At 38.8% G+C, this 15,644-nt stretch overlaps 1 protein-coding gene and 1 pseudogene across 3 annotated transcripts; both read right to left on the bottom strand.

Moving 5' to 3' along the window:
* Positions 1 to 159: 159 nt before the first annotated feature.
* On the bottom strand, positions 160 to 8,476 carry LOC103411430 (PH, RCC1 and FYVE domains-containing protein 1-like). Of its 3 annotated transcripts, none has more exons than XR_011578545.1 (10): positions 7,876 to 8,476; positions 6,841 to 6,927; positions 5,552 to 5,641; positions 5,195 to 5,275; positions 4,817 to 5,008; positions 2,663 to 4,735; positions 2,155 to 2,301; positions 1,093 to 1,457; positions 426 to 646; positions 160 to 341 (listed from the first exon to the last, which is right to left on the bottom strand). XR_011578545.1 is itself a non-coding variant. In XM_029096088.2 (9 exons), exons 1-9 carry the CDS (start codon positions 7,942 to 7,944, stop codon positions 514 to 516), a joined length of 3,237 nt encoding a protein of 1,078 aa, XP_028951921.2. In that variant the 5' UTR covers positions 7,945 to 8,455; the 3' UTR covers positions 160 to 513. The 3 variants fall into 3 exon arrangements, 1 of the variants encoding a protein (XP_028951921.2); XR_011578544.1 differs by having other exon boundaries at positions 435 to 646; positions 7,876 to 8,455; XM_029096088.2 differs by having other exon boundaries at positions 160 to 646; positions 7,876 to 8,455.
* Positions 8,477 to 9,441: 965 nt separating this feature from the next.
* On the bottom strand, positions 9,442 to 11,168 carry LOC103412137 (two-component response regulator ORR9-like; annotated as a pseudogene).
* Between the last annotated feature and the right edge of the window lie 4,476 nt (positions 11,169 to 15,644).

Here is a 15,644-nt window from a genome sequence, read left to right as displayed (position 1 = left end):
TTTTATTTTATTTTGTTCTATAATTGGAGATGTCATTGACACTCCAAAAATCAAGTTATACGAACATAAAGATTAAGCGACCGCGATAGTTCAAAGACGAGTCGGCGATCGGAAACTTTCTTCGTTTCAATTCACGAGTAACCAGGCACAAGAAGGAGATTGCCGTAACCTGTTAAACTGTAACTGAATTTTCTGAGCTTTGTATGTAAATAGTTCTTGAGTGAGGGTATTTACAAGGAAAGCTATTTCGGAAATTGAATCCAGCAATCAACGCACTTACAAAGAATTTACACAAGCCTGACTAACCTACTCTGACCGCTTCCCCTCCGGAAAACAAATATCTGCGATGAGATGACGATACATTTCTCAGGGGAAAAAGAATAACAAGGATAAGAGCCAAAATTCAAGGGAGGAGAAGAAATTACCACATTTACCTCCTTAAAATGAAAAACTAAAGGGTCAATGAGGGTAAAAACCCTTCTCTCCGCTTGTGTCTTGACTGACATTAGCAGCTCAATGAGCTAACCCTTCTCTCCCCATCGGAATACTGGATTTTTCAACCACCGGAACATTGTACTGCTGATATACTCTACCCCTATTTGCCGCCCACCACTGTTCTGCTTGTTTCTCGCTGAACCGCTTTCGACTGAAAGAATTGAGGCACTTGAAAGTTAGTCATCGTCAATTAAATATGATTGACAGTGTACGTTAAATTATAGTTTGGAACATGCAGGCCTCGTAAGTGAAGGACATAACATTTAGGATCCCTTGAAAGTAACGTTACTATTAGGAAAAGTAGAAAAATGAATAAAAGATTAACATTGACATGTGAAATACGTATTGACATTCAGACTTTAGATATCAGCACGAATCCGTACTAAAATTTGGACATAATATGTGCAATATGGGAACCCTTTCATTAGTTTCCTGGACTAGATTAGACAGCTCCTCCTAATTTGTGATATGCAACTAAGATGCACGTGATGACACCATTCAATCCACCTTTGAAAACACAAACACATTCATTTTCGATACCTGAGGACCTTTTTTTTGAATTTGGGTGCATGAAGTAATCTGGAAAAAGGGGCATACCTGAAACGAACACGCTTGAGATCTTTGACACCTCCAGGCAAGGAAACAAGGGTAATATATACACCAGGCTCATCTTGCTCAACCCACTCGTCCCCTTGTGCTATTTCAGTCTTTGTTCCTCTGTTTTTATGCCTAGCTGTTGCTTCTGAATGTGACACTTCTGTGTGATTCGAAGTGGCCCGTGGCACACCAGAAATCATCACACTGTCCGATACAACTGAATAAGGTTCATGGAAATTCAATAGACTGCTTGTTTTCTCGACGGCTGTAGTAGAAACTTCATGAGTGGGACTGGAAGAGTCTAACGGACGGGTATCCATGTTTCTTGCCGTTCCAATTGGTAACCTTTCAGCCATTTCCTTTAACTAACATAAATGAAACAAGGTACTAATTCAGACCTTTCTATCGAACAGTATTATTTCAGCTACTGTAATGCTTACTTGCATAAAGGGGTTCCGAAATGTCACGACAAAGAACTTAAAATGTCAAAAGTCTATCCTTGGATTAAACAAGTTTGAAACAATCAATGCATAATATGAGATTAGGACTGTAATGCACTTCTGAAAGGGATCAAGTATGCATTTTTTCAGTAGTAGACATGAAACCGACATAATAAATCTAACTTGCATGACCGATCCCGCACTAAAATTTCCATATTAGACATGTCACCCTCAAAACTTGAATTTTAGTACAGCAGTCCTAAATAGGATAATCTACAGAGGACCTAAATAAACTTAAAAAGTGTAAATTGTTAGTTATATATCTATTAGCTGTTTATCATTATTTCCATATTATTGATTACGAACTGTAAACTTGATCATATGCACATAGCACCTAAGTAAGGTTGCTGTTTGTTACGAAATTCCATACATCCTCACTGATACAAAAAACGAATTGATTTCATCATTATATTCTTTTCTTTTGCATTTCCCACAGAATGTTAATATCCAGATAAATTACTGCATGTGCTTGAAAAATCAAACTGACCACAATCTTTATTTCAAACACTAACTGTTTAAATGCAGAATGCATACTCACTATAAACATAAGAATGAAACCTACTTGGGCTGTGAGTGACTTAATTACTTCCTTCGCTGCTTTGCATTTCAGAGTTTCTTCCCCTGCTACTTTCAGAGCCTCCTTCAACTGTTGGGTAGTTTTTTCCATCTCAATGTCTTGAAGTTGAGCTTTATGAGTAAGATCTTCAACCTACACCATAAAAAAAAAACAGAATAAAAAGGTAATCACCATGGTAAACTAGAATGAAGGAGATGAAGAAAATATAAGAGAAATATTTCAGTACTGCTCATTGCCCTAAAATTATTGTATACATAGTACTGACACACAAAGTAGAGAAAATGCCATCGACATCTAGCAGTCTTTGTCCCTCTTAGACATCGAGATATTGCAGAGTTGCATACAGAATCAAATTGTTACTCAAACAGAAAGGCAAGTTATCCTCGGGAGAAAGTAAATTTGCTTTGACCGAAATGCAGGGAAAACTAGATATTGAACAGAAAAGTGAATTTTCATACAGTTATTGACATTCAAAAAAAGACAAGCAACATACCTGAGCTTTTAATTTTAGAACTTCTTCACTTAGATTGACATTTTTCCTTTTAGCATCATCCCCAATTTTTGGAAAAGTAAGCCCTGAAAGAGCTGGGGTTGGTGTTGTGGAACGAGGTGGACTAGATCGTCTCGATGTTGGTGATGTTGCTCGAGATGCAATTCTGGATCCAGGAAGCGAAGCAGAGAAGAACTTTTTGGATGATCCAGGGTTGAAAGATTTAGTCCCATTGAGTGCGCGACGCTCAGAAACTCCATTTGCAATGGGAGTAACACAATTGCTGCTGAAATCCATTTTCTTGTTGCTTTTGGAAGATCCATTTTCCATTTCTTTAACATTGTTTTCAATCAGTTCGTTGAATCCCTGATTCATACTTCCCCTTCTACTGATAGCAGACCCAGATGAAGAGTTGGTTTCAGTGGCCTTCCTAAGTTTTGCAAAACAGTTATCACAGACACGATAAGGTTTGTTTGGGTTTGGTGCCATGGACGCCTTGAGACACTTGTTGCTGCTGCATGAATGGCATAGCACAAGTCCACAATTATAACAATTGTGTCTTTTTCTTTTAAAATTAAAGGGAAGGCGACAGCCAGAACACATTGATTGATCAATACCAGAGACCCATTTGTGAAGACAGATAGCAGCAGTAAAGTTAGCACCACAGACAATACTCTTGACTTGTTTGTCTTTTAAAGCTTCAACTAGTGTTGGTGAAAATTTGTCTTCTGTATCCCCAAGACCTAATCGACCATTTGCACCCTTTCCCCAAGTGTAAACTTCAGTTCTTGAAGTTAAAACCGCAACATGATTATCACCACAAGCAATTTCTTCAACAAAACTCTTCATTAGCTTTCCCTCGACACGTCTTGGAAGTTTCCCATCAGCTTTAGGGACCCCTAATTGACCAAAAACAGGGCTTCCCATAGTGTAAACATGGCCCGTAGTTGTAAGTGCAACAGTCATGCTTTGTCCGCAGGCAACTTTACAGAAGTTGGGTTCAACCAAAGCAGCAACACAAGTGGGCACAAGTCTTGCTTCCTTATCACCGTGTCCAAGTCGACCTTTATCTCCATCTCCCCATGTAAAAAGCTTTCCAGAAGAGCAATTGCTGGAACTTGATGACCCCACCATAACTTCAATTACTGCTGCAGTGTGCCAAACACCACAAGCTACTCGCACAGTGCGGAGACCTTTAAGGGAATCAACCTCCCTGGGCACCGAAGTGCTCTTTCGATCCCCATGACCTAGAACACCAAATGTGCCATCGCCAAAAGTAAACAGTTGCCCAGCAGAGGTCACAACAGCTGTGTGCCATGGTCCACATGAAACCGATGAGACATGAATTCCCTCTAAAGGTCCATTTAGCTTTTTTGGGACCCATTGACTTGATTGAGACCCATGACCAAGGAGTGCAAAATTGGAATTACTGCCACCCCATGTGTACATGTCACCGGAAAGTGTGACAGCACAAGAATGGTATTCTCCACATGCTAATAATTCAATATTCATGTTTTTCAGAGCATCTATGAGTTTTGGATGTGAAACATCAGCATCCACACCTTGTCCAAGTCTGCCTCCTAATTCTTCACCCCAAGAAAATACCTCCCCTTGCTTGGTTACAAAAGCAGCATGCCGTCCACCACATGCTATGCTTTGGACATCAAGCACTACGGCAGATTCCAAGACTTTAGGCACAAAAGAATCCATCTTACAACCAGAAGAACTTCCAACTCTATGTGATCCTCCACCGAGAAAGCAATCACCAACGCCTTCCCCCCAAATGAAAACATCCCCTAAAGCTAAAGCATCACCTTCATCATGACCAGAGCCTTGACTTGATGAGCTAACAGCACTTGATAAACTTACTCTAAATGCATCCACACCGGCACCCTTTGTTCGTCCGTTCATTCCATCTGAGCCTCCCGAAGACGGGACTGAGCCACAAGAAGCATCTGAAGGGAAGGGAATTTTTGGAGGCAGGGCATACAACATGACATCCGATAAAGCCTTCTCTAAACCAATTTTAGGAGGGCTTTCAAATGCAGCATGAAGATGAAACGGTTCCACGCCATCCTGCAGCAGTGACAAGAAGACAATTTACTTCTATATCACAGTTTAGGGATGGCAATAACAAGAGAAACAAAAATAGATCACCTTCTGCGAACTATCACCACTACAAAATGGAGAGCTCAATGGAGAACTTTGTTGGGTGTGTGATCTAGGACTATTTGCCTCAGATGTAACTCCACTTCTTGATTCTGCTCTCCGCTTCTGGTGAAGGCCACGTGATATTAATGCTTTTAGACCAGTAAACCAAACTTCAGCTTCATCTTTATCCTTGCATATCTGGCATAAACAAGTGACATTAAAAAAAGTAAATGAAATTTATGGAAGAGCACACGGGGTACGATACATAACTAATAGATAGGAAAGTTAAAAGAAAATAAGTAAATGGATTGGATAAAAGAAAAGAAAGAACAAAATATCTAAGAATCAGATGCAGCAGAAATCAACAACGAAGAAGATGCTTACCAAATCCAAAGACCTATCATTATATATAAGAGAAAATGACTGATATTCCTTTTCAGGCCGAGGATACCTCTGAAAGGTTTGCTGCAATAATATCAAAACAAAATGTTCAGTTACATTCATAACTGAGAAATAAATTACAAAGAGAATTAAACAAGCAATACAACATTAAAATCCTTATCAACAGGAAACCAAATATAATCTGGAGGAAATATAGTTCTAGAAAGAACTAAAGATAAATCTACGGGAAAACAAATAAGTGATTTATACTATTTGTATGTTCTTGTCATCTATATCTGGCATACTATTGAAGTATTCACCATTGAAGAGGTGTAGGAGACCACAACATGAGAAACTTACAGTGCGCTGACCAGGTACAATTCTTGAGACTTGGGTTAGTTTAACATATTTCTCCTCTTTCCCTGAGTACCATATTAGAAAAGATTCATCCTGAAAGAAGAAACATGGAATAACATTGAAAATCCAACGAAAAAATGGAATAGACGGCAATATTCTTTGCCCAGTACATCACTTGAAACTGCAATAAATGACTCATAAAAATCATGTTATTAGATTTCATAAAGCTTAACAAAATTATCATAAAGGAATAATAGTTTTTTAAGGCTGAGTAACAGTAGAACTTCAGATGAAGAATTTACTGCAACATCAAGAAGGTTAGAACTAGACATGAGCAAGCACCCAAACCTTATTACTAATGATGCTAATCCTATATTCAACTGAAACAAGCACCACATAGCAGATTTAGTAGAATGTGAATACCGAGCAGTATGAAGAATATGTTCCACACTGTCTAAACCCTCTGAGTGAACCAGTTGTTCAGGTTTTTTACTTTATTAATCATATCAATAGCATATACGATGGTTTTCATGGTGTTTGTCTATATGTAGCCTTGGGATCATATTAAAAAGTAAGCCATAGATGCACTGGAGACCAGTCTCTCTCTGAACCCAGCAAAATTACTTTAAGGAGAGGTACTAGCAAATCTGATAGCCATTTCTTGGTTACTTCTCATAGGGGTATCCTTCTCACTACATTCCAGTTAACTGTAACCATTTTTCTTTAAAATGAAAATTTTTTTGAGTTGTTTCACCCTATAAGCCCAGCCTAGTTTACTCTTAACAAATTGTTCTGGAATATGAAAGATAATGCCTAAGGCATACAGATATTGTAGACATTTCGCTTCACTTACTGTGCCCTGCCTACTTTACTCTACCAAGTAATTTTTTCTCGCTAGACTATCAATCCAGACCTAATTCACCATCTAGAGGCATAACATGCCAAACATATGATATAACTAGAGACTATTGCTCTATAGTCTATATACAAGTCTAAAACATTATAAAGCCATCAAATACTTCACTGCAAATCCCTTTTGACATACCTTAAAGGCGTAACATAAGCTTAGTGAAGCAAGAAATAGATAATCAATATAAACAAGCATGAATGCAAGACCAGTCGTTCATAAAAACTCTGATTCACATTTGAAAACTCCAAGAAAGAACAATAAGCAACAACAACAACAACAAAGCCTTTTCCCACCAAGAAAGAACAATAAGCAATTTAGAAAAAAGAAACAAGCAAAATAGATAAAAGAATGTATGTTGCTCTTCAAATACAATTGGACATACATTGGACAGCCTGAAAGGACAAAATTTGGGTTTCCCTCTGCGTCCATACTTGAGCAATTGTGCCCCCTTTTTCAGAGCAGTGATGGCCTGTTTGGGAATAAGCAGAACATGAATTAAAACAAACTACAGATGTTCTCCAAACTGATAACTGTATGGAAAAGAACGATATTAATAGCACTGCAGAGCAAGATGAATCACTGTGGATTAGAAAACAGTGCACAGTTAATTACAAGAACATCCAACTAAATGTATGAATATTAAACATATTTAGCACATCTGAGAAGCATTCACTTCCTTCTGCAGAGGCATATGTTGCCACATCTATCTATGTTACGTCAGAAAATTTATTCTCTTGAGCAAAAACTTATCAAGTCACTTCTAATACAGCATCTGTGTTTCGAGGCATATGACACAGCTATTCGTCGAGTTTAATTTTGTCAAAGCACCATGCTACACCTCTTAAGTTCATCAAATATTAACCAAGAACTTTATTTGTGGCAAATTGGTTGCGGCAATAAACTATCGTTGTTCTCATTCATCCTTTCTCATTTATTTCAAGTGCGCGCACACACACACACAAAAACATGTGCGCATAAGCATAGGAAATAATCAATACAACTGTCTATGTAACACGGCAATGTAGACACGAACAGTGAGTGATCTCCTGAGTGCACACACAACTTCTTACATATTCAATAAGGCAATTCAACAACAAATGCGGCATGAGATTACGTTGCGGAATAACAGTTGCTTCGGTGACTTTAAGTATCGTCATATTTAAGTTTCTTGCATTGCATTTTCTCATCAACACAGCTAAGCTTACAAACTATAAGAGCTTGCAAATTTTAATAACAAATTATTGGAAAAACTTATCAAAACCACGAAACACTAATGAAATGAATAATTAACAAAAAATAATCACTAATGACGCTTCTAATTCATTCATCAACTGCAATTTCAACTTCAAATAAAAATAAATAAATTTAATCAAAATAAATAAAAATAAAATAAATTCCAAAGCGAATGAAAGTTCACCAAGTCAATGTCCCTTTCGAGTGGGCCCGCCTTTGCCTGATCCGCAGTCATCCTGTCCATACGCAGCATCAACGATTCAATCCCCCTTTCCCTTCCGAAACCCTAACCTCCATCGCCACCACTGCACCTCCCACTGCCTCCTTCCGCAACTCCAATACTCTCGCCCTCTCCCTCGCCGGAGACTCAATCAGAGCCGTCGATTGAACTTCTCGATGGAGATCACTGATTCGGATTGAAGTTCATTCACTTCCGAATTCGAGGCAGCTCGGAATCGAGCTCGGAGAAGAGGAACGAATAACAAGAACGGCGGCGGAAAAGCACCAAGTTTGTCCCTAAACGACGAGGCAATGCGGCCAAAAGTGGTATTGGCAGCGGTGGTGATTTCCAAGATTCTCGGCGTCGTTTACTTCGAGGCACAGTGTTTGTATGGGAGATTAATTCGGGCAGTGCGCCACAAGGAAAGGGACCGAATATGCGGGGAAAATAGTGAGAGAGAGAGAGAGAATCTGAGTGAGTGAAGGTGTCGAAAGTGATTGATTGATCCGGTGGGACTCTGGAGTCGTAGACTGTGGCTTTGGCTGCTTCTTTTTTTTTTTTTTTTAATTTATAATCATATTTTGGGGTTTCTATATTGTAGCTGTGAAGTCAACTACTGACTATTGTGGTCAACAGCCATTCAGAAATTGCCACGACTTAATGGGACAGAGAGGAACACTACTTTTTTGGTTCTTTTTACCTTTTTTATTACCTTGTGTTTGGACGCTTGGATGGGAAAATTTATGGATTTAATTTTTTAGAATTTGTAAATTTTTTTTATTTGCTTAATTTAAAAGTACAATGAGATTTAAATAAGAATTTGATAAGAACGTAGAGGTGCTAATATATAAATGAGGCAATAGTTATTAGTTAGCAAGTGTGCTAGTGGTGGTGGCAATAGTGATTCTGGTGGGTGGTGGTGGTGACAACAGTAGTAAGAGTGGTGGCGGTGATCGTAGAGGTGGTTGCGGCGATCATAGAGGTGGTGACGGCCACTCTCGAACCAATTGATCACCAATTGATAGGGGAAATTGTCTCATTAAATCTATTTATACTATGATTAAATAAGTAAATACATCTTAACCTCCAATAAATGGGAAGCAAATCCCCTCAAGGGATCTAATCTAATGGCATAAAAGCATATATAGATTGTTGGTGTTAAAACTCAGTTAGAGCCTGACTAGGCTCAACACATGATATGCTCCGAGTGTTGTTTTCGGTCTTAGTGCCACGAAATGGCTTGGGCAAGAGAATAGACAATTTTTTTCTCCAACAACCCACTTAACATGGATTTCCCTACATGGCTACATGTTCAAGTTTCCAAACAAAAGTTGTCCATGTTTGCAAAATCTCCAATAGCACTAAATGATACTGAAAATGAGTGGTTAAGATTGAAAGTAAAAAATTAAATTTTCTTTCCTCTATTAGTTTATTTTGGCTGTTAGTAGAGAAAATAGAAGAATCTCTTAGAAATGAACTCTAGAGATCAAGTTTTTTTCTTTCGACTGTTAGTTACTCATCTATGTCATGACATGTAACATGAAACCCACATATATTAACGTTTGACAATCCATCCACCATCGTTCCTATGCGATACTTCCACTAACAAACGAAAAAAAACTGATGAAATGCTCATGAAGTGATCAAGTCATTATATTTTGTTCTTGTTCTCTCTTATTGAAGTTGGATTGGTCCTCCATATCCATACTGCTTCTGCCCTTCAACATGTGAGGTCTAAGCTTGTTCATATCTGATAATTGCATTGGTTTAACAAAAAACTCTTCTGCTCCTTCCTCCAAGCATCTGATCAATAATAACCCATCAACCCACAAGTCAGATCATGATCATATATATAATTATATACAGATATATGTGTGTGTGTGTAATGAATTAAGTGTATACTAAAATATTCTCCTAATTACCTGTTGATCCTTGATGGCTCATTCTCTGAGGACATTATAACAACTGGTATGTCTTTAAACACATTAGATTCCTGCAAATCAAATAAATTTTTATTAGTTTTCTGAGGAAAAACTATCACCTTCGATGGATCTGCTAATTGCCTTAGGATTTGGAACAATCAAGAATTATTTGGAATTGAATTTACAAGCCTTGAAGATCAATATTTCTCTACACTATATGATGCACCAAATTTAATCATTCAATCATAGAAAATTAAAGATTCTCCAAAAGTGGGATCTAAATTAGGGTTTTGAATTTGCATGCAGAGCGAGAGGATTCTCCCAAAAAGGGGGAGCATAGCAAAATTTTCATCTAAAATATTTGGATTTTGATTTTAATTTAAATCATAATGATTTGCTGAAGATTTCGGTCCTGTGTTTTACCTTAATCTTTCTGAGGAGATCATAGCCAGTCATTCCTGGCATGCAGTAATCTGTAATGATCAAATTTACATAAACATCTTAGTGATGATTATTTGGAGAAAGAGAGGGAATATCTGCAACACTTTGATCACCTTGTTCATGCAAACGTAAAAATTCCAAAGCCTTGCTTCCAGAATCAACAGCAGTAACTGCAAAACAATGCACCAAGAGATAAGCGCTAAAGATTTAGCAATCAATTAAACAAAAGTAAATAAACATAATCAATATTTTCCATAAAATAAATCAAAATCTTATTTGTTTTTAGGTAAAACGATAGTGGTTTAATAAGAATTTAAAGAAAAGTACAAACTTTCTTAAAAATAAGGTACAAACTTAAAAAAGGTGCCCTGGTTAAAATCCAAAAGGTTCTCAAACTAAAAAGACTCGAAAGCGAAAAACAAAGCCAGTTTGGCCAATCTAATAACATATCATACTGACGTATCGATAAGCATGACGAGCATACAAAGCAGCAAAGGAACGCATCCAAACTTTGAAATCATCGTGCTTATTGATCAAATTAATTATATGTTTACCTTGGTAAGAAGAAGTCTTGAGAAATCTCTCGATCAACTTTCTATCAATAATGCTAATCATCAACAGCAAGAACATGAAACTGATGAGTCTCTGCAGCTGCCAAACCCATAATTCCAATCTTGTAATCTCAAAAGCAACACAGAAGGAAGAAGAACGAGATGACCGTTATGTCGATGGTGAAGGGAGAGAAAGGGTGGGTGGGATTTAAATGGGGAAGCCATCGGAGTAAGAGATATAGAGAAAATCCACTTGGAAATCTGATAGTTTGGAAAGAAAGATCCGACAGATTTCGTCCAGAATCTCGAGGATCTTAGGCCATCTCCAACCCAGGATGACCAGATGACTCGTTTTAGCCCTCTGGTCCTCTAAAAAATTAATATTTTAATAAATAGTACAGGGTTATATTTGCTTCCATCTTCAACCGAGGGTCATAGGGCCAAATATAATTTATTATTTAAATTTAAAAACAACAGCAACTTAAATTTAAAAATTACAACTTATATTTAAAAACTACAACTTAAATTTAAAAACGACAAATTAAATTTAAAAACTACAAATTAAATTTGAAAACAACATTAACTTAAATTTAAAAACTACAACAACTTAAATTTAATATCTATAATCAACATGCCATTGTAGGAGTATAGTCAAAGGTAAACAACTGTCGTCGGGTCATAATTTCTTTTTTTTTTTTTCCTATCAAAATAGAAAGTTTGCTCCGCTATTAAGCGCAATGAGGCCACCACTTCGTGTTGATCGGCGTAACCATCATTTGCCTTACCCTTTTCCTTCAACCTTCGTGCCTTGTTTCGTCCCATACCTCTAGGTATGGAACCTTCACCCAAAGACATATTTTCTACCCTTATTTGTTGAATGGAAGGAGATCCATCTTTATTCATATATGCAGCTGAGGATGCAGTTCCGAACACCGGCGTAGGATCTACTCTATGTTGAGGTGGATCTTCAAATAACACTCATCCTTTACAAATTTCCCAACAACTATGAAACTGAAAGGGTTTCAAGCTGCCCTCCATATACAATTCATCCGCTTGGTGTACCTAGAAAATATAATTACAAAAATTAAAGGAAATTAATTTATGAAATTAAATGTAATATAATTAAATGTATTTACAAAAATTAAAGGAAAGTAATTCATGAAATTAAATGTAATATAATTAAATATTTAAAATAAATTGTGAAAACACTTACTTCGTCTTAGTAGTTAGTACCGCTTTCATGTTTACTTGCGGTTGTTAACAGTGTTTGATGCCATTTGTTCAAACTTGGGTGAAGATGTTTCTTCCATCTTGAAGAACAACTCTCGTGGTTTCGGACATTCAGTGGAGCGGTACTTTCATAGAACTCTAAGTATTTTTTAGACACACGAGTCCAAACACCTTCAATTGTTTGAGAACTCCCCCTCACACTATCTTCCGACATCCATCTATAAGCCCTGCAAAGAGCTTCATCTTATTTTCGGGTCCAAGCCCTACCTTTTATTACAGACGAGGCCATTTGAAAATTATTTAAATAATTGAAGGAAATATTTTTGAAAGAGGTAAGAAAATAGGAGAATTGAAATGGTGAAAAATTTGTGAGGAATGGTGAATTAATGGTTTAGGTATTTATAGAAAAAAATTTAGAATTTTTAAGAATTAAAAAAAAAAGGCCCAAAAAACCGAAATTTTTTTTTTTAATCCAATTGTAACTGGCGCCAGCTAGCCATTGGATTCAAATTGTTTTTTTAAATTTATGTCGGATAGAACCGACACTATTAGAAGCATTGTTGTCGGTTATAACCGACAACAAAACCGACACCAGTAAAAAAATTTCAGCCAGCCCAAGGTTGGCTAGCTGCATGTGGCCAGCCTTTTGGCCATTTCAGATTCTGTGGGGCCCATGAGCCCTCTAGCCTGACCCTCAATTGGAGACAATTTTCAGGCTATTTTCGACCCTCTAGACCCTTCGGTTAGAGATGACCCTATATGTTGCTTTTTGAATTAGTGAACAACCAAAGAAGGTGCTTGTAGACATTGCAATTTCGGTGGCATAAATGTTAGCCATTGCATTAAGATTACATTTGTAAACATTGAAATTTTGGTGAAAAAAATGTTGACCATTGTATTAAAATTACAACCTTCATTCACTTCACCTACATCATACACTAAGTTCACCTACAACATCCACCAAGTTCACCTACAACATCCACCAAGTTTCACCTACAACATCCACCAAAACAAATGGATGGTGGTGATTCGTTCCCAAAGCCTATAAATAGGCTCCTCCATCAAAGAATAGGAAAAGGAATTCACAAATACATTTCTCTACTCCCAAATTGGAAGAGAATCCCCCAAATCTTTGAAGCTTTGAAATTCTCAAGCATCCAAATTCCCGAAGAATCAAGAAAGCTCTCTTCGTTCTTCGTTCATCGTTCTTCCAAGATCAAGCCCCAACGGCCATTTGGATCAACAATCATCTACCAATTCAAGATCAAGCCCCGACGGCCCTTGAAGAAAGTGTTCTTCGTTCTTCGTTCATCGTTCTTCCAAGATCAAGCCCAAACGGCCCTTTGGATCAACAATCATCCACCAATTCAAGATCAAGCCCCGACGGCCCTTGAAGAAAGTGTTCTTCGTTCTTCGTTCATCGTTCTTTCAAGATCAAGCCCCGACGGCCCTTGAAGAAAGCACCATCGTTCATCATCCGTTCATCTAAAGATCAAGCCCCAACGGCCCTTTGGATCAACAACGTCGACAAATCCACACATCCAACCGTTCTTCAAGATTAAGCCCAAAAGCCCTTGAAGATCCGTTCATCACTGTTCTTCAAAGATCAAGCCCAAAAGCCATTGAAGATCCGTTCATCACCGTTATTCAAGATCAAGCCTTAACGGCCCTTGAAGAAACATTCATCCTTAAGATCAAGCCCCAACGGCTCCTTGAAGATCCGCTCAAATCCACCTTCAAAGATCAAGCCCACGGCCCCTTGAAGAAACTTCCAACAGTTCATCCAAGATCAAGCCTCAACGGCCCTTGGATCAACGAAACATCCACAAATCAACGCCTTACGTAGATCGAATCAGATGATCAAATAGAGAGAGATTGTAACCCAAAATCATCAAAACACAAAATATTTGTTTGTGCACGTTGTTCTTGTCTCTTTCGTTTCAGGAATTTTCGGTGTTCAAAAATTGGCATGCCCAGTGGGACCCCTCTACCTCTCATCTCTTTCTCCGTTCAAGAAATTCGAGCACACTTCCAAAATCAATGGCATCAAGGAATGCTCAAGCTGTTCCCACAACCAACACGAAGAACAAAAGCATCTTTGCCGCAGGCGGCGCCATTTCAGGCATCGTAACTCGAAGCAAGACAAGAGCTCTTGTTGCCTCATCTTCCACCCCTACATCAACCCTGCCAAAGGAACAAGAGTACCCGAGGTACGAACCTGTGATCACCCTGGCCTCGCTAAGGGCACAAATGGAGGAAAGCCCAAAGAAGTACTCCAAGTCTTTGTTTTCCGATGCTGACTCAAGCGACAGCACATCCATGCAAGTTATGGCTACCGGAGCAACTTCAATCGATGAGCAGCTGGCTCAGATGAATGAAGCAATTGCAAGGTTAACCCGAACTGTGGAAGAAAAAGACTTGCAAATTGCAGCACTCGTCAACCAACTAGAGGCGCAGGACGGCGATAAACCCGACCTAGAGAATGATCCACTAAAGAGAAGAGATGACGAAGAAGATGAACCCCCGGTGAAGAAAATCGATGTGAAGCAGGAGCCAGACCAAGCAGCGGCACTCATGGGATCTCTTTCTATCCAGCAGCTGCAAGAGATGATCACCAACACCATCAAGGCACAGTATGAAGGAAACTCTCATGCTTCCACATTGTACTCGAAGCCTTACTCCAGGAAGATTGAAGCCTTAAGGATGCTGAAGGGCTATCAACCGCCGAAGTTTATGCAATTTGACGGAAAGGGAAACCCAAAGCAACATGTCGCACATTTCGTCGAAACCTGCAACAATGCAGGGACGGATGGAGATTACCTCGCCAAGCAGTTTGTGCGCTCGTTAAAAGGAAATGCCTTTGAGTGGTACACAGACCTGGAGCCCGAGTCCATCAACAGCTGGGAACAGTTGGAAAGGGAATTCCTCAACCGCTTCTACAGTACCCGTCACACTGTGAGCATGCTGGAGCTGACGAGCATGAAACAATGGAGGGAAGAACCAGTCATGGACTACATCAACCGATGGCGTAATCTAAGCCTCGACTGTAAGGACAGGCTCTCCGAGATTTCTTCAATCGAGATGTGCATCCAGGGCATGCAATGGGGTTTACAATACATCCTTCAAGGTATCAAGCCACGAACTTTTGAAGAATTAGCCACCCGTGCCCACGACATGGAACTGAGCATCGCCCACCATGGAAAGAAGGAGCCAATCACCGATTTCAAAAGGGATAAGGTGTTTACTTCAAGAGCAGACAATCATGGGAAAAAGCCCGCCAAGGAAACTTTTACCACCAAAACCATCCCTATCAAGACCTCGTCCCCACCAGTCAAAATTTCCTTCAATAACAAAGCAAATGAGATAAAAAGAAGTGAGCCTTCCCGCACCCAAGATAGGTACAAAAACACCTTGAGGGAACTGGAGCAGAAGGTATACCCTTTTCCAGACTCCGACATGGACGCAATGCTGGACGACCTGCTGGAGAAGAAGGTGATTGAATTGCCTGAATGCAAACGCCCTGAAGAGATGAATCACACCAATGATCCTAAGTACTGCAAGTATCATCGTATCGTGGGTCATCATGTGG

This window comes from Malus domestica, chromosome 02, assembly GCF_042453785.1.
Source record: "Malus domestica chromosome 02, GDT2T_hap1".
In the NCBI taxonomy this organism is placed as follows: domain Eukaryota; kingdom Viridiplantae; phylum Streptophyta; class Magnoliopsida; order Rosales; family Rosaceae; genus Malus; species Malus domestica.
Note: the sequence above shows the minus strand (reverse complement) of the source record. Positions and strands in the feature narration are given on the sequence as shown.

Excerpts from the sequence above, each read along its gene's own strand:
- LOC103411430 (XM_029096088.2), bottom strand. The coding sequence starts at position 7,944 with ATGCTGCGTATGGACAGGATGACTGCGGATCAGGCAAAGGCGGGCCCA. Across the intron at positions 5,642-6,840 it reads GTCCTTTCAGGCTGTCCAAT|GATGAATCTTTTCTAATATG; the intron begins GTATGTCCAATT and ends TTCTTCTTTCAG. Across the intron at positions 647-1,092 it reads CTCAAGCGTGTTCGTTTCAG|TCGAAAGCGGTTCAGCGAGA; the intron begins GTATGCCCCTTT and ends CAATTCTTTCAG.